The 23253-nt window shown below is 38.5% G+C and overlaps 3 protein-coding genes across 5 annotated transcripts in view; 1 reads left to right on the forward strand and 2 right to left on the reverse strand.

The window, feature by feature from the left end:
* The window catches only part of LOC120635726 (leishmanolysin-like peptidase), a 164297-nt gene that overhangs the window by 50529 nt on the left and 90515 nt on the right, over window positions 1–23253 (reverse strand). For all 3 annotated transcript variants that reach the window (XM_039906854.1, XM_039906853.1, XM_039906852.1), the window contains exon 4: window positions 20660–20742. In XM_039906854.1, coding sequence (XP_039762788.1) covers window positions 20660–20742 — 83 coding nt within the window. The remainder of the gene's footprint in view (window positions 1–20659; window positions 20743–23253) is intronic.
* On the reverse strand, window positions 5143–7381 carry LOC120635729 (histidine-rich glycoprotein-like). The gene is made up of 2 exons (XM_039906856.1): window positions 7038–7381; window positions 5143–5528 (listed from the first exon to the last, which is right to left on the reverse strand). Exons 1-2 carry the CDS (start codon window positions 7330–7332, stop codon window positions 5143–5145), a joined length of 681 nt encoding a protein of 226 aa, XP_039762790.1. The 5' UTR covers window positions 7333–7381.
* Window positions 10810–19558, forward strand: LOC120635728. The gene is made up of 7 exons (XM_039906855.1): window positions 10810–10995; window positions 12294–12462; window positions 14356–14544; window positions 17221–17359; window positions 17829–18026; window positions 18919–19057; window positions 19358–19558. The coding sequence occupies exons 2-7, from the start codon at window positions 12298–12300 to the stop codon at window positions 19494–19496; spliced, it is 969 nt and encodes a 322-aa protein (XP_039762789.1). The 5' UTR covers window positions 10810–10995; window positions 12294–12297; the 3' UTR covers window positions 19497–19558.

Below are 23253 nucleotides of genomic sequence, written 5' to 3' on the forward strand. Positions count from 1 at the left end.
CTTTTTCATAGTCCACAAACGCTATGCAAAGTGGCCGGTTATACTCTTCAGTCTTCTGTATAACCTGCCGCAGCGTATGAATGTGGTCTATGGTACTAAAGCCCTTACGGAAACCGGCTTGTTCGGGAGGCTGGAAGTCATCAAACCTACGAGCTAGACGATTCGTAATGACTCTCGAAAACAGCTTGTAGATATGACTCAGCAGCGAGATGGGTCTGTAATTCTTCAACAAGGTATTATCACCTTTTTTGAAGAACAGAACCACCACACTCCTGTGCCATGCCTCTGGCGTTGTGCCTTGGTGAATAACGGAATCAAACAATCGCTGAAGGACTTTCAGTATCGGTTTTCCACCTGCCTTCAGGAGTTCTGCCGTTATTCCGTCATCACCCGGCGCCTTGCCATTTTTAAGCTGCTTGAGAGCCACACTAATCTCGTATAGGCTGACGTCTGGGATATCTTCGGTATAGTGTCGAGTTAATTTGGCTCTAGGATCCTTAGCCAAATCTTCAACAGGCGTCTGTACTGTGGTGTACAACTGTCCATAAAAGTTCTCAACCTCACCCAAGATCTCAGGTTTGGAAGAGACAAGACTACCATTATTGGTCTTCAGTCGCATCAACTGGCTCTGACCGATAGACAGATCTCTAGCGAACACTTTAGAGCCTCTGTTTTGCTCGATGGCATTTTTAATACGCTCTGTATTGAAGTGCCGCATATCACGAGTCTGTGATTTAGAGATCTGCCTATTAATCCGCCGGTAAGCGGACGCGTCTGCTATAGACTGTAGTCTCATCTCTTGCCTCTCCGTCATAAGCTTGAGTGTATTGGTTGAGAACCTATTGGCCTTGTTTCTACGGTGGGCCTTGTAGAATTTGGACCCGACTATTTGGACAGTTTCCACCAGCCTGTTGTTCAAATCGTCCACAGTGTCGCAATCTGCTAGGCAACCGAACCGGTTCTGTAGTTCTAGTTGAAAGCTCTCGGGGTTTTGAATATGGGCACGAGTAGGCCGGAGTGTAGACTTCACCAGTCTGACTCTTTCAAGTTGAACGTTTATACTCAATGTGCCTCTTACCATACGGTGATCACTTCCGGTTTTAACCCTGTTGATCACAGAGACATCATTGAATACATGCCGTTTGGTCGACATGATGAAGTCGATCTCGTTTCTCGTGGAACCATCGGGGCTTATCCAGGTCCATTTCCTGTGTGGCCGCTTCTTGAAGAAGGAGTTCATCATATAAAGGCCCTCCTTCTCCATGAAGTCAGCCAACATTTGACCCCTGTGGTTCCGTTGCCCATACCCAAATTGCCCCACCCTCAACTCTGAACCAGTTCGCTCGCCAAGCTTCGCGTTGAAATCCCCCATCACAATATTGTAGTAGGTGTTCGAGGCATGTATGGCTTTTGAAATGTCCTCATACAAAACCTCTACATCCTCGTCTGGGTGTGCCGAAGTCGGCGCGTATACCTGTATGACCTTCAACGAATACCGTTTGGTAATTCTGAGTATAAGGTATGCTACCCTGCTCGACACACTTTCGACTTTTACAACATTGTTGACGAGAGACTTGTGGACGATAAACCCGACACCACCCTGTGACTGTTGGTCACCCTCCCGGTAGTAAAACAAGTTGCCGGATTCCAAGATTATCGAGTCCTCCCCCTCTCGCCGGACTTCAGACAATCCTATAATAACCCAGCGCAACTTGCTCACCACTTCTTCCAGCTCAATCACCTTTCCATCGGTCCTCAACGTGCGTGCGAGAACGTAGAACTATAACTAAATTGAATGCCACATCAAAAAACAAAATCAAAAGCAGACGAAGTCGTGGACAACAGCTAGTCCTCTATAAAAATGTTAAGGTAGGCATTGCTTTTGTGCATATATAAAGTGCCACCACTATAGTTCGTCTTTAATGTAAACCACTATAGTTTACATTAAAGACGGCTTGTAATAGTATTTACTGTTATTAATTTATTTATGTTATATCAAAGTATATATTAGTTTTTTATTATATATTTTTTTAATATTTATTATATTATGTATTATTTTATTTGTGCAATCTAGTTCAAGTGTTAGTATGTAGTTATTTTTTTTTTTATATGCACAACCTGCAGTCTGTTATCCTTTTGTTTTCCTTATCCTAAGGTTGCCTGGAAGAGATCGCTACTAAGCGATAAGGCCGCCTTTTGTATACTGCTTCTATCTGTGTTTTTTTTTATTCTACTTCTTTATTTTTATTTGGGAAGCGCCAAACCGGTCTCTCGTACCTATCTATCTACTGAGCGACGCGATGGCTCGCAGTACGGACTCACATTACCTACACTGGATTTATTAGTGTGCTACCTACCGAATACTATGATGCTTTTTAATGGTTAAAATATGATATTGTATATATTCAAACTTATTAGATTTTAGAGGAATGTGCAGCGTCCAAATAAACTCATGCGAGTTTCAGGATGCGAAGAATACTAATTTTAGTAGTTTGTGTAATAAATAAATAAAATAAATAAATAAATTTAAATTCAAATTCAAAATTTCTTTATTCATGTAGGCCTATCACAGGCACTTATGAAGCGTTCATACATATATGTTTACATAATTGTAAGGTGATGGTGATAACTTCGTTCGCCAACTTAATAAAGCTACGAGGGTTCCAAACGCGCCCTGGTCTAAGAAGAGCCCACAACAAACTTAGTCGGGTAATATTTTTTTTGTTATCACCATCTTCTAGTAAATTTATATTAAGCTATGAAGCTAGATAAATTCACACCCAAGCTTTTTTATCGTTCAAGTAATCCTTAATATTATAATAGGATTTTTCTGTATGCTTACGTTTTATATAAACTTTGAACTTATTGAGATAATTGGTGTGCAAATAAAGAGTATAAAAAAAACAAGACGCTTCGCACCTACACCTGTCAATCCTGTAACATCAATACACCTGAAATGACTGTTCATTAATTCAACTAATAGATTCTACTGAAAATACTACCCATTGATCGGTTTAGAAGTTTTCCAGTAGAATTTCTAATGCATAATGCAATGCAATCAAGGATCTATTGTCTAAGGCCGTGACATGCCCCGTAGTGATGTATTAAGCAAACATTGGGGTATAAACGTGTGTGTAGTTATGTTCACGCGTTAGAAGTCATACTTCTATGCAGTAACAAGATAAAAATCTTTACAAAAATTTTATCTTTCGCCTTATTCAACGTTTGTAGGATTTTTCCTAACAATAAAATGAAGGTATTTAATAAATTGATAGTTTTATTATAAAGCATTATCTAGTTATCTCGTTATCGGACAATCAAATTTCACTCAACATTAAAATTTGAGATTTTTGTACAATTGAATCCATTAAATCACCGGAATGAGCCCGCAGACTTTGACAATTGAAACACTGTCGAAACTTTTTTTTGATAAACTAAAACGTTGACTATAGCTAACTTCAGGGTGTCGGTTTTTAGTGACGGTGTACGTGCGCATCGTCAAAATTTCCACTCATCATTTTTCCCTTACGCGCCAAAAGAAGTATAACTTCAAAAACACAGTCGAATTGGAAACCTCCACCTTTTATAAGTAGGTTGAAAAATCAAAATTTTTGATAAAAACTCAGATTCCTAAATGTTGTAACTTTCGCAACGCAAACTCGGAAAATAGTTCATGAATTTATTTGAATTTTTTTCACAACATTCATTTTATACAAGAGTTTAGAATATCGTTTCGAATATCAAAGTGGGCTGCATGCAGCAAAGCGTAAGTATAAAACGGATTAAATTGGTGTAACAGTATTCGGACGTTAGCCACGTTCGTTATTAAAGAATAACTAGTCGGTATGACAGAATTTTCGGTGACAAATTCAATTCAATTCTTTTATTTGCATAAAACATTGTATACATGTTTAGTCACGTGCAAATCTTAATACACACAAATTCATTTATATAATAACTGAAGAATCATCAAAATAAACAAAATCAAAATATGTCGGCTGAATATAATAAAAATGTAATCAATTTTACTGTATGGAATACTAAATTTATAATCATGGAATGTCACTTAAATATTTATTTTTGTACTATAGAAGTTATAAAGGACAGAACTCCTCAGCGGATAGCAGCTAACCCCTCATTTAAGGCTTAGCGATACCACATACTTTAATTTTAAACCAAAAAACAAAATCAAACGCAGACGAAGTCGCGGGCAACAGCTAGTAAATAATAAATAAATAAATATAGGTACTGTGTCGTAGTATATTTATTTATTTCACACATCGCCATCTTGTCCCTAAGTAAGCGTAGCTTGTGTTATGGGTACTAAGATAGCTGATGAATATATTATTAATTTTTATGAATAATATACATAAATACTTATAATATATAGACACCCAGACACTGAAAAACATTCATGTCCATCACACAAATATTGTCCAGTTGTGGGAATCGAACCCACGGCCTTGGACTCAGAAAGCAGGGTCGCTGCCCACTGCACCATTCTGTATAAAAATAAGAATAAATATGGAACTAATAAGTTCCATAATGAGGATGTTTTATTTTTTGCGTCTATCTGCCTTATTAACAACTATCGATCTATTTTAACTAGCTACTTTCCGTGACCGTGGTGATGACGGTCAGTGTCGACATGACCGTCGTGACCATGCTAATCGTGGTGACTGTCATGGCAACCCTTTGTGACCCTTTTTGCCACGATCATTACTAACTTCGTGACGATATTTAGTAATTTTGGATTTATGCATGCGGTCATGCATAAATCCAAAACCTTACATTTTGTTTACCGTTATAGTATTAAAAGCAATCCAGCTTTATTTATTTTGATAATTAAAAGTAAATGTAAAGTGGGTAGTTGAATAACAAAAGTGAAAAAGGGAGTTCGAGTCAGCGCTGGTGTCAAGATAGGTGTATCTCGTGATGGTGAAAAAGAAAAGGAATTATAGAACTAAAGGTGGATGCAAACAACGGAGTTTTATTGATCCAGTGGTTCTCCTAAAAAAGGTAAATGGCGTACTAATATTTGAGAGTGTTTAATTAAACAACAATTTCATCGTCTTAGGTAATATAATCACAGTAGAAAAATATAAAAAAACATCAACAATAAATTATAATCAACAAAAATAACTAATGTTTTTCATGATGACCCCAGCCCTTGTGGTGGTCGTGGTGACCCTTCTTGCCATGATCATGGTGATGGTGGTCATGGTCTTCATGACCGTGGTGACCATGATGGTCGTGGTGACCATCGTCATGGTGACCCTTGTCGTGATGCCCGTGATGTCCGTGATGGCCCTCGTGGTGCCCGGAGTGATGTTTGTGACCATCGGAGTGGTGACCCTCGTCGTTGTGGTGATGGGCGTGGTGGTCACCGTACTTGTGGTGTTTGCCTTCAGCGTGGTGCTTGTCGTAGAAGTCGGTGTCCTTGTTGAAGTGATCCTTGTGGTACTTCTTGTGGAAACCGTCTAGATGGTGACCCCTGTCAAAGTGTTCGTGGTGGGCGTGATCGCCGCCTGCAAGGAAAAGCAAATAAAAGAAAGGAATAAAGATTGAAAAAAAAGTGAAGTGTAAGTGAAACCGAAAATGAAAGTGAAAGTGAAAGTAGAAGTGAAAATGAAAAAGAAAATGAAAATGAAAATGAAAATGAAAATGAAAATGAAAATGGATATGAATATGAATATGAATGTGAAAAAGAAGTCCCTAAAGGGCATCTCAATATTCTTTTTTTAGTAATGTTTCTACTATAGAAAACTAGCTGTCCCGGCGAACTTCGTGCCGCGGATGTTTTTTTTTTTTATGAGTCAAATATCATACAAAATCAAATATCATAAAAATTGGTCCAGCCGTTCTTGAGTTAAAAATGGTGTAACTAACATAACTTGCTTTTATATATAAAGATAGATGTATTAAAGATAAACAAAACTTTTTATACCACTACAAGATAGCCCCTGGCTACAATCCCACCTGATGGTAAGTGATGATCTATACCTAAGATGTTAGCGGGCTAATCTAAGTAAGGGAGTATGCTTGTTATATTTAAAGCATAGCCCTAATTTTAAGGCTTCTACGCGACATCGTAACGGAACGTTAAATCGCTTAGCAGCACTGTCATTAGGGTGGTAACTAGCCACGGCCGAAGCCTCCCATAAAACCAGACCAGAGAGAATTCCCAAACGCTGCCTGCGCCAAAGAGGTCGTCAAAACTTTATAACTAAATATTAATTGACTGTGATATGGTGACAACAAAGAAAGGGCTTAATTTTTGGGCTTCTTAGACCAGTTGCCTTTGTTTAAGATTTGCTCGCTTGCAATAGTAGAGTCGTGTCGAGTACGAAAATACTTGGAGATCGGAGCAAAATGGATCGTATTCGAATCCATTTAAAGTTCAAATTTGCCTTCTTTAGCTCATACTATTGACAAAACGTTCTTAATGCTGAGTTGATCGATAGAAATAAGCATGGTTACGTTCTTTCTCGGACGAGCTCTGCCACAAATGTCTCTACTGCTACTACCATTTTAGATTGCATCACCCCCAGGTGATATTGCGGACCAGGTTTAACCTTTAGTGAAATAAAAAATACGTAACTTATACTCTTATACTAATAAAGAGTTTGTTTGTTTGTTTGTTTACTTGAACGCGATTATCTCAGGAACTACTAGGCCGATTTGATAAATTCCTTCAGTGTTGGACAGCCCATTTATCGAAAAAGGCTATAGGCTATATCATCACGCTATGGCCAATAGGAGCATAGCACTAATATAGAATGTTTAAAAATGGGGGAGTTTTGGTCCTTCTGTGAGCTTTCGCTGCGTGCGCTGCGTAAACGGTTAAAGTTGCGATAAAATGTATGACAAAGTTGTTCTCCTTTAAAAGTTCTAAAAAAAGTCCGCGACGGCATGTGTCGGATAAAGTCGCGGGAGACCGCTAGTTATTTAATAACGTTAATAAGTATTTAACGGGAGGTTCCGGCCGACCAAGTGCGGAGGCAAGCCCAGAAAAAGAAGAAAGAAGAAGTAATTACCTTTATGATGGTGCCCATGCTCGTGATGGTCACCATGGGCGTCGTGTTCATCCCAGTGCTTCTTATGACCACCGTCGTGTTCATGGTGGTGTTCCCCATGGTGGTGCTTGCCATGATGGCCCTCATCACCCTTATGGTGATGGTGGTGGCCCTTGTGACCCTCGTGGTCATGGTGACCGTGGTCGTGGTGATGACCACCGTGGTGGTGGTGACCACCGCCGTGCTCGTGGTGGTGACTCGCCGCTATGACGGTGCATAGCGCGAATAAAACAGCGACACAGATCACCCCACGCATGGTAGTATATTTCACCACGTAATGGTAGGTTAGGTACCACCTGATCGGATGTCCGGTTGTAACTTAACTTCTGTTAGTTCGATGTCGATTTTTATATTGATCGGTGGCGGGAGGGTTGGTGTGTTTTGAAGAGTGTGATGAAATATCTATGTTGGGCAACCGTCTGGTCACCATTTGGCTATCTTACAGTAAGCCAACGGTCGAGTTGAAATAATATACAAATCTATATATATAAAAGATAGTTGTGTTAGTTACACCATTTATAACTCAAGAACGGCTGGCCCAGTTATTATGAGATTAGATTTTTTGGATTCCTCTTAAACCGGAACGGCACATCTAGTAAATGATATAAGCAATATACTGATTGTAAGTAAATGTTATTGACGCAACTGGCGCAACGGTGAGCGCCGTGAATTTAAGTAGAAGCTCCCGGGTTGTATTCCTGGCAAGGGTCTCTGGTCTGATCTGTTGGGAGGCTTTGGCCGTGGCTAGTTACCACACTACCGACAAAAACGTGCCGCTAAGCGATCTAGTGTTCAGATACCCGCTACCATCTTAGACTGCATCACCACGTGAGATAGCAGTCAAGGGCTAACATATAATCAAATGAAAAAAAAAACCGCATACGTAATGGAAGCGGTGATAGCCCAATGGGTAAGACAATGTTTTTTTTTATTTGACTGTTTTTATTGACTATTTTTCAAAAAAAAAACAAAATTCAAAATTCATTTATTTCAAGTAGGCCTAATATAACCACTTTTGAAACGTCAAGTCTGTCTGTGTGTAGTGACTCTACCACCTGTTCGGAAGGCAGTACTACGTTTTTACTACTACTATTTCACTTTTGGGGAGCAGAGTCCGAAACCCAGCTCGCACCTCAACTTCTCTAAGTTAAGTACGTTTTAAGCAATTAAACGGCGCTTCAACGGTGAACGAAAACATTGCGAGGACACCTGAATGCCCGAGAGTTCTCTATAATGTTCTAAAAGGGGTGTGAAGTCCACCAATCCGCACTTAACCAGCGTGGTGGACCCTTAACCCCTTCTCATTATGAGAGGAGACCCGTGCGTTGTAGTGGGCGGGTTGACGCGTTACCATTATGGAAATTAAGCTATACTCCGCGAAAAGCAGGAGAATCTGTATGGTGTAATTTATAGTTCCTTCAATCCTTATACTCCACACCAAACAGATATTCGGCAATGTAGGGTACATTGCCGAAGATCATACATACGCACGTTACGCTCCGAAACGGCAGCATCCTCAGGCAGTGGCATGCACTTCATATATGCACAAAAGCTCTGCCTACCCTAAAATGTTTGTATCACTCATAAATGCGAAGGATTTCTCCATTTTATGGCATCTTCCTCCTTTAAGCATACCCTGGTCAAAAACCCTGTGCACGCCGCTGTCTCCAGGAGATGTTGACTTTACAACAAATAATTTTTAATGCATGTTACAACAATACATGCCGCTGGAAACAAGCGGCCCAAGACCGTGGATTTTGGAACCCTCTACAGAAGACTTTTTTTTTTTGTCGTGGTGGAAAAGCTTTATGGCTACCTCTGTCCTTTTGGGCAGGACAGAGGTTATGTGGGACTAGTTTACCCGAACCAAAAACCACCACGGCATGTCCCTCTCGTTGGCTTTATTGGACGTCCGGGGAACCCGTTGTATACTTCCCAGAACCTCTACAGAAGACCTATGTCCAGCAGTGGACTTCAATGAGGAATCTTCATCATCTCTTCAAATGACGTTGAAGAGATGATGATGATGATGCATGTGTGATATATATATATATATTATAGTTATATTTATAGATATATATATATTTTTTATTTATATGTTTGTATAATTTTAAACCTTATTTATTGCACCACCTACCTCTTTTCTATGTCTTTTCCTTTTACGCCATTGGTTGCCTGGAAGAAATCGCTATGTAGCGATAAGGTCACCAAATTGTACTCTCTTGATATGAATTTATATCTCTGTAACTACTTTTTTTCTTTGGTGTACAATAAAAGTGTATTCATTCATTCATTCATTCATTCATGTTATCCCTACGACCAAGTAAGATAGTGCGAACTACACTGTACGGTTGCTAAACCGCGTTCCGGCGGTACAGTTTCAGGGACAATGAAATAAGACTGCGGTCTTTTGTTATTTTATTGATAATAGAAAATTTAATTGGAATCTATTATTCAATAGTTCAGTTTTTTTTTCGAGTAGTTCCGGCGGCGCGCCGCGTGGAAATCGGATTGTTCTAGAACAAGGTTCCGGAACGTTCCAAAACCTAGCAGTGTCAGGGACATAAACTTACCTTATCTATATGATATTCTATAATATATATCTATATCAATATTACCAAGCTGAAAAGTTTGCGCTAACATCAAGAACTATTGGTTCGAATTGGAAAAATCTTTTTGTCCGCCCTGGCGCAACGGTGGAAGCTGTGAATTTAAGTAGGAGGTTCCAGGTTCGATTACAGGCAGAGGCAATTTTAGAATTTATAATTTCTGAATTTTCGTTGGTCTGGTCTGGTGGAAGGCTTTGGCCGTGGCTAGTGACCAACCTACCGAAAAAGACGTGCCGGTAATTGATGTAGTGTTCCGGTGCGATGTCGCGTAGAAACCTATTATGTATGACTCTACTCTGTCTACTCTACTCTACTCCCTAACAGGTTAGCCCGCTACCATCCTAGACTGCATAATCAATTACCACCAGGTGAGATGCAGTCAAGGGCTAACTTGTAGTGAAATAAAAAAAAGTTCATTTATCGAGGAAGGCTATATAATAGGCTATCTCTATTATAATATTATAAATGTCAATGTAAGTTTGTTTGACACGCTTTCACGCAAAAACTACTGAACCGTTCCTCATGAAACTTAACACAAATTCTTGGAAGCGTTAGAAGTAATATAGGATACTTTTTATCCCGACATTAAGCTCGGTTCCTTTGGGAGAGGGGATGAGTGTTTGACGATTTTACACAATAACTCCGACGAATTATAACCGATTTAAATAATTATTTTTGTACTAAAGAGGTTATAATATGTTTAATTTTGCCCAAACTGTAATTGGAGATATAGGACAGAACTTCTCAGCGGACGGCAGCAAACCCCTCATTTATGGCTTAGCGATACTGAATACTTTATTTTTTTTAGAACTACAACTAAATTTGATGCCACATCAAAGAACAAAATCAAAAGCAGACGGGCAACAGTTGGTAGATTATAAGTATGTTTATATATAATTCTTAAAAATTCATCAGCCATCTTAGTACCCATAAAGCTACGCTTACTTTGGGGCTAGATGGCGATGAGTGCATTTAAGATTCGAAAAAAAAAATACGCATATTTTCTTATTCCTTATATCAGTACTATTTGTGTTATCTATACGTATGCCATAGTTATTTACGCCCTTATCAATCTGATAAGATAGACAGACAGTAAATACCTACCATTCTATTACAAAGTCAAGTGTAGTCTGAAACGAATGACAAAAAAAAATAACATTTTACGTTGTTGCGTGTAACAAAAATGGACTGTTGATTTATTGTCGTATTGTTGTCAAAGTATTGCAATGTTTAAATAGTGTTGTAAAGTGACTTTTTGGTTGACTGTTTTGTGGCTTATGATAACAGTGAAGGTTATATTTTACATTTCGGTATGTGGTTTTTTTAACAAGCAAGCAGGTCCCGGTTTCGAACCCCGGCAGGGCAATTTGGGAATTCATAAATTCTTAATTTACGAAATTCTAAATTCATTTTTTTCAAGTAGGCCTAGTTTATAAGCAGTTTCGATACGTCAAGTCAGTTTGTTTGTAGTGACCCTACCACCGGTTCGGAAGGCAGATTCCACTGAGAAGAGCCGGCAAGACTCAGCAGATTGCTCTTTTTCAACATCATTTTACAGTTTACATAATAAATTTTCTATCTTGTGAGAGAGCAGAGCCTGCTTCCAAGCAGCCTTGTCGTTAAGAAATTCGTCAATCGTATACTAAAACACGATTTATTAAATGTGTTTTAACACATTGTTTAAACTTATGCAGGCAGGCAACATATTGGCCGGTCCAAAATTACCTTGGGAATCATTTAATTAAAGCATATCCTTAATCCCACAAATGCACCTTTCGCAAACGATGTGCAGATGTCACCAAATTATTCATTTTATTAATTTTGGTTGTATGGGAGCCCCTTTACATATTTATTTTATTCTGTTATCAACCGCCTTAAAAAAGTAACATTTGCAAGTCGGTGCCAAGTTAAATGTAGGATAGATTTAAGAATTGATGTTATATATTTACAAATATTTATATATATATTTGTTTTCAATGTTATTTGACAGCCGGTTGGCGCAGTGGGTAGCGGCCCTGCTTTCTGAGTCCAAGGCCGTGAGTTCGATTCCCACAACTGGAAAATGTTTGTGTGATGAACATGGCAGTTTTCAGTGTCTGGGTGTTTATCTGTATATTATAAGTATATGTGTATCTTAGTACCCATAACACAAGCAACACTTTGGGGACAGATGACGTCTGACGACGTGTGTATTGGCGTAATATATTTAATTTTTTATTTAAAGTAGGTTTTTTTTTTGTCTTTTTTTTGTATTTGTTACAAAATACATCATCTGTGGATATTTCAACTGTAAGTATTTATATACTACGACAGTACAGTATACACACATCGCCATCTAGCCCCAAAGTAAGCTTAACTTGTGTTATGGGTACTAAGAAGACTGATGAATATTTTAATGAATAATATACGTAAGTACTTTGAATATACATATAAACACCCAGACACTGAAACACATGAATGTGCCATCACACAAACATTTTCCAGTTGTAGGAATAGAACCCACGGACTCGGAAAGCAGGGTCGCTGCAAACTGCGCTAATCGGCCGTCAAACCGATCTAATTGAAGCTGTTACGAGCCAGTTATAGCATATGATGATGATGATTTCAGGGTGATGACAGCGCCATCTACAACCCATGGTGGCGCTTACCAGGGCTACCCCTACAGCAACCCCATAGTGCTGGACGCACCCTCTATAGACGCAGAAACCGCGGCCAGATGGATAAACTTACCCCGCAATCCTATAGTACCAACACGGAGACCGAGAGACTTCCCTGAGGTGAAGTATAGTTATACCAAATTGTACCCTTTATCTAACTTGCTCTTTCTTTTCTGGTTTTCTGTCCTACTTTGGCAGATAACAAGAATATATTTATACGTTAATTCATACCATTGCTTTGCACGCCTCATAAGCGAAGCGTTGAGGTGGGTATTACTGTCAGTTTACGCACACCGAGTGATTCTCCAACTTAGAATGTCACTTTATTATTTATTTGCTTTTATAAGTGAATACAAATAGACAAATGTTGAGAAAAAACACTATTTTTAACACTCATGATATTTTTAAATCTCTTTTAATTATTTAAACTTACTAAAAATTGTTTAAAAAAGCTCTGTCTTCGGCGTCCGTGTATGTGCGGATCCCGTATCTTGTGGTCACGATAACGATCGAAATACTTGGTTTTTTTTTATAGGCTTCAGTATTTGAGGAATAGAAGCCTTTTACTTTTCACGGTATAATTAATACTCTCAATTTTATTGTAATGAATGATATTATGAGCCGTGAAGTTTTGGATTTTCCATCTATTTAAAAATATTTTGGGATGTAAAATCAAAACATTCTTAAAAACATCACTTGTTTTATGTATACCTACTAATAAGTCAAAATAATTTTAATCCATATAAAATTACAACGTGTAAAACCGAAATAATACTTCAGAGGCTTTAAACGTACATTATTTACCGTCTCTGAGACTTAGCTGTGAAATCGAAAACGTAATATTTTTTAATTAAACCATTGCGATAGTTTTTGACGTGACGTCTTATATATATTCAATGGAGCCGGCTGACGCATGCGGCGTTACCTCGCGAGAGCGCGGAACGAGCGTCAAAGAGGCACAGTCGGCCTCCCCGTTCGACATCTGTCTCTCTCCTACTTGAGTGAGCGATGGGTCCGCGTGGACAGCTTCTATACAATAATACATTTACATGTTTTCAGCAAGGATGAAGTGCAGTGAAAAGTGAATGTGGTGTCAATGGTTTATAGCAACGATAATATCTATCAAACAAATAAAATTAAAATTTTCTTTTGGAAAATGCAACCATTCCATCAGTATTTTCTTAAGACGTTGACACGTTCAACTATCGTCAGTAAGCTGACTTTACAGACAACCAATTTTTTACTGAAAGAAATCGGATACAGCAAAATGTTAAATTTAAATCAAGTGAATGTCACTTTATTAGTTACGCGTCGCTTAGCGTAGGTACTTTGCGCGTGTAGGTATTTTACCTTCAATAGGGTTGCCATAAGTTAACACTTGTTTTGAATACGTTTGTATGAAAAAATTAATATTTGAAATTCTTTTTATTTAATCATTTTACAGGGTGATTCCTTATGAAATATACTTATGCATACTTCAAGATTATTTCATAATTCAGTTACACGTTGTATATGCGAAAGTGTGTTGTTTGTTTGTTTATTAGTTCGTCCTTTCTAACTTTTAAACGAAAATATACGCTTCCCACGGTAAAACCGTAATAAAAGCGGGAAACAGCTAGTATATAATAATTTACGTTATATTATACGACAGCGATCCTGATGCTGAAAAAAATAAATTAAAAAAAAACGGATTACGGTTTTAAACTGAATTTTCTTTAAGATAGAGTTTACTTTTGTATCAGAACTGAGCTATATAGCACATATGAGCTTAGAGAAATATAATAACTACTCCATTCATACCAACATTAAAATATAGAGCATCAAAAGGAAAAAAATGGCTGTACGTGGCGATACCTTTGCCTTTTCCCTATGGGAAAGAATAAGGTAAAAAAAAATATGTCAGTGTTTACTTTAGTTCGGATGTCGTTTATTCAATTTTATCAAAAAAAATATAATTTTATACCTTATGAAATAAAAATTCGGTGTAATTCAATAGGTTGAAACCTTTTCCAGAGCCTCACCAGCAACGCAGAGGCATCAAGTCCCAACGAAACAAACAAACCTGATTTAGAACCCGATCCCAGAGTGTATATAGACTTTCCAACTAATGAATTGGGTGAATATGTAGCTGGAAATGACAGAAGAGAAGACAACAGTAAAGAAGATAGCCGAACAGACGATGCTTCGTCCAATTTTGTAGAAGTAAGTACGGGCAGTGGCGTTCATAGAGGGTATGCAGATGATATAAAATAAAAAAATCTCCACTACGGGTTATAAAAAACTTAAGGATAGGCATTGTAAGAGGTATAAAAGCCTACCCTTAAGTTTTTATAACTTTTACTGGACATCATCTTCATTTTTGAAGCTATACTTCTTTTGGCACGATAGGGAAAAATGGTGAGAGTAAATTTACGATACGCACACCGTCACAAAAAACCGACACCATGAAGTTAGCTATAGTCAACATTTCAGTTTTGAAAAAAAAGTTTGACAGTTGACTTTCAATAATTCAAACAATACCTTTTTCCTATTGTTAGTGTCGTTTTTTCTACAAACCTAGAATAAGGCGAAATATAAAATTTTTGAAAAGATTTTTATCTCGTTACGCCAAAAAAGTATAACTTCTAACGCGTGTACATAAGTACATACAAGTTTTTTTTTACCATCTGAGTACCCTGTGCATACCAATGTATGCACGCCACTGAGTACTGGATACTAAGGTAACATAACTGTGCTACTATTAGCATCTACTGTGATCACAAACCCGACTGCCCAATGTGGTGATTACTCAAAACCTCCCCTTGGGCACTTTAGTCCAGCAGTGGACGGTTTAAGGCTATTTATAGATTGAAGTAGCGGGGGTACACGATGCGTTGCGGCGGCGGTACGGTCACAGAGAAGAAACGGAACAGAGTCAAAGCTTCTAAGAAGCGAGCAAAACTTATACCTATTTTGGTAGGGTTGGCACAGGAGGATATAATTTAATAAAAACTAGTTATTTGTTCAACAAAATGGCAAAGTTTGTTTTTGTTGTGATTGCCTAGCCTAGTTTAAATCCCGAGCTAGTTGAAGGATTCGAGCTAGGAAGAATTAGGTAAATTAGAATCCAGAGTCAAGCGAGGCATTCCAAGGCACAAGAAACTAAAAACTTTGCTATCGCGTGATACATACAACTTTTGACTTCAATAGCGAGAAAATACAAGATGTAAAAGAAACATTTATAACTTTAAAAAATAGCTAAAAAATTATGTGTTTTTATTCTTTCTATTATTGTGTACAGTAAACCATATTTACACTTTTATATTAAAACACTGGGTTTTATAAAATTACATTTAAACACTATTTAAATAATTAAATTGTTATCATTAACATTAAATTAAATGAAAACACGACGCGCGACGTGTACGCCCCTGAGCTTGAGCACAGGCCGAGCCGGTATAAGCCGGTTTCTCTCCGTACGCGACGTAGCGCCTGTGCTCACACACACACGCGCCTCAAGCTTGTACTAGTGTACCTATCGTAGCGCGCTTGTATGAAGCTTTGCCTCTGTTCCGTTTTCCTTCTGTGGTATGGTGCCGGAGCGGTGCGGTGTCGCTACGTCGTCTTTGGGCGCGTTCACGTAGAACATCCATTTTACGGGTCCGTTAAAATGGATCCTGTAAAATCGGATGTTCTATGTGAACGAGCCTATATAAATATCTGTTGCATGTTGCATGATGCGTTCCGGCGCCGCACGGGACTTGCGACCACCAAGACGAGACGGGAAGGGTTGAATGCGTTTCGACGTCAGAGCGGCATCGCTCAGTCAGTCACAAGAAAGGACTCGCTCGTTTCGATTTTTGCGACATAACAACGCTATGTGCCCGCTGATACGGTGAAGTCTTTGCGGTGCGGCGCCGCATCGCATAGTACTGAATAGAAGCAGGTGTTATATTGCGAAATTATAAAAGATGAAATCAAACCAGCTCACGTAAACAGTAGTTATTTAATAAATCCAGTAATAATGTGTATCACTAATATTATTTATAATAAGCACTTGTAGACTGATTCTATACAGACAAGATCCTTTTCAACCCCCTTATCTTTTTCTTACCCCCCCGTTTACAACTTTCCCAGCAATCCCGCCGCCAACTGACGTTGACCAATCGGAAGAGAGCTAGGAATTGGCGGTCAACTGATTCGTCTAAAATTATATCCGATTTAAGTCAATACACAATGATTGCAAAATAATTTTAAAATCAATGAAATCATTAAATACTTTATATTCATCATCATCATCATCATCATCATCATCATCATCTCAACTGGGCACGGGTCTCCTCCCACTATGAGGAGGGTTAAGGCCGTTATCCACCACGCTGGCCCAGTGCAGAAAATTGGACCCCACACACCTTTGAGAACAGTATGCAGAACTCTCAGATATGCCAGTTCCCGATCGATTTTTTCCTTCACCGTTGAAACAAGTGATGATTTAATTACTGCCACTAAACCGGCAGGGGTATTACGTATCTCGCGAAAAGCTTGCAACAGGCGTTAATCTTGCAATCACTACTGTCAAACGTCACTTTTCCATACAATAAATAAACAAAAGTGACGCAAAATTCACGCCTGTCGCAAGCCTGTCGCGAGATACGTAACGGACCTTGCGGGTTAAACTAAGGGAAGTTGTAGGTATGATAACAGGGCACTGTCCATTAAACATACAGCTTTCCATCCTAGGTATAACTGACAGCTCTCTGTGCTAAGCATGCATGGGGACAGATGAAACACCACCAATTCACACTAACCCTACTCATTGTGGGAGAAGACCCATGCCTTGTAGTAAGCCGGTTGAGATGATGATTATATAACAACCGATTTGACTTTCCACATTTGCAGGAAACCATTTTCTACGACCCATTTGAGGATCGAAGGATAAATGTGGTGCAGAGCTCACTAGCAACAAGTCCTGGAAGCAGAACAGATGGGAGCTCTTCCGTTTCATCACCATCAACACAAGCCGGAAGCTCTAGTTTTAGTGAGCATGAATATATTTAAGAACAGTGGACCATACAGGGATAAATGAAAAATACTAGAAAGCTCTCAGACTGTAGTTGTTTACATTAAAATAAACAACTTTTGTTCTTAAACTATTTTGGAACTCGACAATTTGTGAAACTATAATAGATACTCTACTTGTAACTACTCTGTAATGTAACATTCGAATGCAATGCGAACCACGACTCTATCGTGCGGTCACTGACCCGACTTCGCGACGGTGTCGAATCACATGTATTTGGTCCCACAGAGTAATTACACATTACAGAAATAACATGATTTATTAATTTTTTTGTGTCTGGTGTCAAAAAACAAAAAAAAATACATACAGTCAAGTCCTCCATTTTCCTAAATCGGTAAAAAAAACGTTGGCTCTTAAAGCGCCCAATCATAAAAACAAACAAACCTTTTTCGTTACATAAAAGCAGATTTTTTCTATCTATTTCCAGACGCTACAACCCCATCACACACTGTACCGCCGTACATGACAAAAGAGTCCAACATTTACAGTTCCTCACAAGCAATAGATGACAGATTTCCCTCAACCACACCTGTCCAGGAGTTTCCTGAACCACCTCCAGCTTACACTGAGATAGACAGACCTCCGGTCCAGCCTCCACCACCAAGAACTGAAGTGATAGTACCAGGTAACCTTAGCTTATTTAAGTCACACATTAGGGGTCACACACGGAGGTCTATTAAGCTCTTTAATAATCCTCATCTATTTTTGTGCTCTGAATTAGACGGCTGTACAGAAGGAGAAAAAAAAAATACCAGGTAACTGCCTTAATAAGAAACAAGACACACAATTGGGTACCACAGGGAGGTCTGTTAGATTCATTTTTAATTCTCATATATATGTCTGGTCTGCGATAGACAGATGTCTTATAAAACCTTCACCTCTGAGAACAGAAGTTATAGTACCAAGTACCTGCCTAACCTAATTAAGTTTTAGTCTAAAAGTCACACATACGTGGCATAACGGAGCAGTGAAATTGGTTCATATTCTTTATTTCTCATCGATAAATCTAAGATTTTCCGTGCAGCCTTCACTTCTGTAACAATAGGTCTATGGTTACAGACTCTTTTTACGATACCTTATTTATTGTACACATTTAAATATATAGTAAGTCTCAGAATAGGGATACCACAAGGCAACATAATACTTCCATATAAATTTTTCATCGGTATCTATAATAGACCACACTATAGAATAGTCTGATAACTTAACTATTGTGCAGGGTGCCTTGTTGCGGCATGGTTAAGTAACCTGGACCCAGCTCGCCAACTAGATTGGAGCCGGCTTAGGAGAATGGAAGGTGGACTCTGCTGTTCCGTGTCTCGACAAGCCTTTCATCGCGCTCGTTATCATAATCATTTTATAGTAGTCGTAACCGAATAATCGAAGTTCTCAGAAGGTGGTGGATAATGGGCTCTCGAAAAGCCCTATATCCAGCACGTGAGTGCACTGAGACTAACAATAAAGATGATGATGTGAAGATAATGGTAATTTAATTGTCGTATTGAATCTCTCAACAGAAACACCGAACACAACCGGGTTGGCAAGCCCAGATAGGAAATTGTTGCTCTGTCAATTCTGCGACCAGAGGGTTTACACGCTAGCTATAAAAGAAAATGGCGCTCTCACACACGTTCTAGCCGGATTCTTCATTATTGCGTAAGTGTGTTACTCAATCTTTAATACTGTGTCCACTTTGCACTGGTGACCCGCTTGCTCTTTTGTACGCTATTATTTAAAAAAAAAACGCAATAGCCGACACAAATTCGGTGTCCCCATACTAAGGTGTACGTAGCACACTGACGCATTCACAAGCTGAAAGCGACTTCCAAATGCCAAGTGAGAATTTTGAGCGCTTGGAGCTTGAAGACGTTTGCCAAGGCTTTGCAAGCATTGAAAGGCACAATGATAAGGCTTCGAGCGGTTGGTTTTAAAAAAAAAAAAAATCTTTTTTTTCAGGTTTGCCCCCCTAACGCTGGTGGTGTACTGCACGGACTATTTCAAGTACAGGAACCACTACTGCCCGAACTGTAACCGACTTGTCGGGTACGAGGTGCCTATCGTCTGCCAGGACATGGTCTACTCTAAGGCCGATTAACATAAAAAGAGTGTATGCGTAGGACCGCACGGCAGAAGTGAAAACAAAAACTGTGTTTTTTTTAAATCTATAATTTTTATAACGTTATTTCAATATACAAAGTGTAAATGAAAACCGAAATAATACTTCACAGGCTTTAGAAGTACATTATTGACTGCCTCTTAGACTTATCTATGAAACTGAAAACCTAATAGTTTTTGAGTACACCGCGGCCATAGTTTTTATGTAAGAAATCAGATACAGCCCTAACATCACATGCAAAGGTAAAGTCAAGTGACTCCTGTCACTTTATTTGGTACGTGTCGCGTAGCGTAGGTACTATGCCCGTGTCGGTCTTTCATCTTCAATAGGGTTGACATTAGTAAACACTAAGAATTTTGAATTCGTTTGTATGGAAAAATAAATATGCTCGGTTTGTTTTAATATTTTTACAGGGTGATCCTTGTAAAATGTACGTATGCATTCTTCAATATTATTTCGTTATTTTTTTATACGTTGTATAATATTAGCACGATAAACTGCTAACTGCACACCCTAATCTCACAATGTAAAACAAATAACTGTTAAAAGAATTATTTTTACGTACCAATAATAAATATTTAATAAACAAATACAATAACTGGGTATGAATTGAATATACTCAACACAGCGAAACGCTCTCGCTCGGGTACACTCGGCGGTCCCGAGTTCACCCCATCGAGCCTTTCACCTCACAGCGTGACGGTTAAGCCTGACGTTGGTAGTTGTAACTACGGAAAAATCTGTGTGTGTTAGCCAGGGTGTGTTTAACTGGTTTCAAATGAACGTTATATATTCGACTGTATATATTTATGTTTGCTTTTTGAAATTGAGACCATGGATTTTTGTGTGAGTGAGTAGTTTGTTAATCTGTATGCGGTGCTCCAAAAGAAGTTTAACAAAAACTGTCCAGTCAGGACACAGCATCGGGCGTGAGACATTTTAATTCTCGGAAAAGGACAACATTTTATTATCTTCAGTCCAGCTAGTGATACATAAAAATAATGTGCTACACATATGAAATACGCATTATAACCCAAAAACAAATTCCGGGAAAACTGACGGCTCCCGCGGGATTCTTGAAATATTCATTTATTTATTTATATATATATTACAACTACAAGAAAAAAAGATATAAAACTCACCTATTAAGCAATATTGGTCCCCCAGTTTTCCTAACTTTAAGGGCTTCCTCCCAGAACCTGACTGCTTCCGGCAGGATCGTGTTCTGCGAAAAAAAACAAGGTAACATGACTTCTGGAGAAAATCCACATACCCAATGAAGATACGCTTCCACTGAAACAAATTCAAAAAATTCAAAATTCAACATTCATTTATTTCAAGTAGGCCTTAATATAAGCACTTTTGAAACGTCAAGTCTGTCTGTTTGTAGTGACTCTACCACCGGTTCGGAAGGCAGATTCTACCGAGAAGAAGCCGGCAAGAAACTCAGCAGTTGCTCTTTTCCAACATCGAAAATTTACATTTCACATTTTAACATTCATTTTTCTATCTTGTGAGCAGTGGCGTGCATAGAAGGTATGCACAGGGTATGCAGATGATATAAAATGAAGAAAATCCCCAGTACGAGCTGTAATACTTAATGTAATACTTAAGGGTAGGCTTTCTATAACTCTTATATTGTCTATCCTTAAGTTTTTCATAACTCTTATCGGAGATTTTCTTCATTTTATATGATCTGCATACCCTGTGCATACCTTCTATGCACGCCACTGCTTGTGAGAGATGAAAGCGGAGCCGGATGCTTCCAAGCAACCTTGTCATTAAAAAATTCATCAATTCATCAATCGGCGGGCGATGGTATTACTTTCGGCCATAACTCCATCATATACAACGTGTAAATTAAAACCGAAATATGAAGTATTACGGTTTTAGAGGTACATTATTTACTGTCTATGAGAGTCGTCTGTTAAACTAAAAACCTAATAGTTTTTGAGTAAACCACTGCCATTGTTTATACTGAAAGAAATCTGATACAGCTCTAACATCGCATGCTAAATTAAAATCATGTGACTCCTGTCACTTTATTAACGTGTCGCGTAGCATAATTCGGTTGGACATTGTATAGACAGATTTGCAAAGGCCTTTTTTGATGGAAAGGGCTTTATTCCAAAATACCCCACCACCATACTCACACTAGTCCAGTGGCGTAGAGGGTATGCACAGGGTATGCAGATGATATAAAATAAAGGAAATCTCCAGTACGAGTTATAAATACATAACGGTAGGGTTTTTATAACTCTTACAAAATATATCCTAATATTAAACTCGTACTGAAGATTTTGATGATTTGAGATGAAGGGGTTAAGTCCACCACGCTGGCCCAGTGCGGATTGGTGGACTTCACACACCTTTGAGAGCATTATGGAGAACTTTCAGGGGTGCAGGTTTCCTCGCGATGTTTTCCTTCACCGTTGAAGCGAGTGATATTATAATCGCTTAAAACGCACATAACTTATGTTAGGATTTAAATTTAAATAGCATTATAATTTCCACTTCTTTGTTATTTTTTTAATTTAATCTTATTTTTGAACGAGACGATCGGTTGTCATTCTCCGATTGGTTAACGCCGGTAGACGCATAACGGCGGGAACCAATCAAATTGCTTGGATTCTACCTGGACGCTAGGAGTTTTGGCGGGAAATTGGATTTTGTCTTGGCGGGTTGGATCGTTCTTTGAGAGAGTTATGAAGTGAATTGCGAGGTTGTAAAACGATAAGTTCATATTGTCATAGTTTATAAAGTAAATTAATAAAGTGATATTTGTATGGTATGTTTATTTGCATCTTTTCGTGGCCTCATCGCTATCCTACTAAAGTTTATAATAATTCAGAAGTGACAAGACAGCGTTACCTTTTCAACGCGTAAGTACACGCCCAATTATATAATTTTATTAGCTGTTTAATTAATTTATAATAATATTTAGCTACGCGAAATGTTACTAACAATCATTATGGTTATGTCATAATAACATGTACGATTAATATTTATGTTGTTAACCTAATTGAGTGTGCACGGACTCAGTGCCTATTTTGCAATATTTTTTCAGTGAGTTTTAATTTCATTTGTAACAGTATATTTACATACTCATATTGTAGGTTATATAAAAATAAGATCCCATAAATTACCGAGCTCTGGATCTGATATTATTTTTCCGATAGACATTATTTTCAAATGTACCAAACGTAGGTTTAACTTATTATGGCATTCAGGCTATCGCAAATATGATAAAAATTTAATATTAACAGTCACTTTCTACGTAACGGTGATTTGAGAATTTGTGACATGTTTCTAAATCTTACAAAAAAAAAACAAAAACAATGGAATCGAATTCTTTATTTTTCATTTGTATTTATTTGTTACGCGCAGATGTCTACACCCCTTGTTAAGTTTATTTAAAAAAAAAAAATTCAAACTTAAACTTTGTTTTCTTGTATCTGACCCTACCCGTGGAATATCGAAGCCGGAGCCGACTGAGGGAGCGGAGCCGTAGCTGGCTATGTGCACGCAGATCTTCTCGGGTCCTGAGTCGGGAGCTAGAGCCAAGCCGTGAGCGGGTGAAGAGTTAGGAGAGGCTGTTACTGCAACTGCGAGAGCAACAATAGAAGTCGCAGCCGCTACACCGCGCCAGCTATGACTTCGCACCGGGCTACTCCGCGGCAACATTCAAGTCGCAGTCAACGCAGCGACCACGTGTCCTGAGATCAGCGGGCGGCGC

Source organism: Pararge aegeria, chromosome 27 (assembly GCF_905163445.1).
Source record: "Pararge aegeria chromosome 27, ilParAegt1.1, whole genome shotgun sequence".
Classification (NCBI taxonomy): domain Eukaryota; kingdom Metazoa; phylum Arthropoda; class Insecta; order Lepidoptera; family Nymphalidae; genus Pararge; species Pararge aegeria.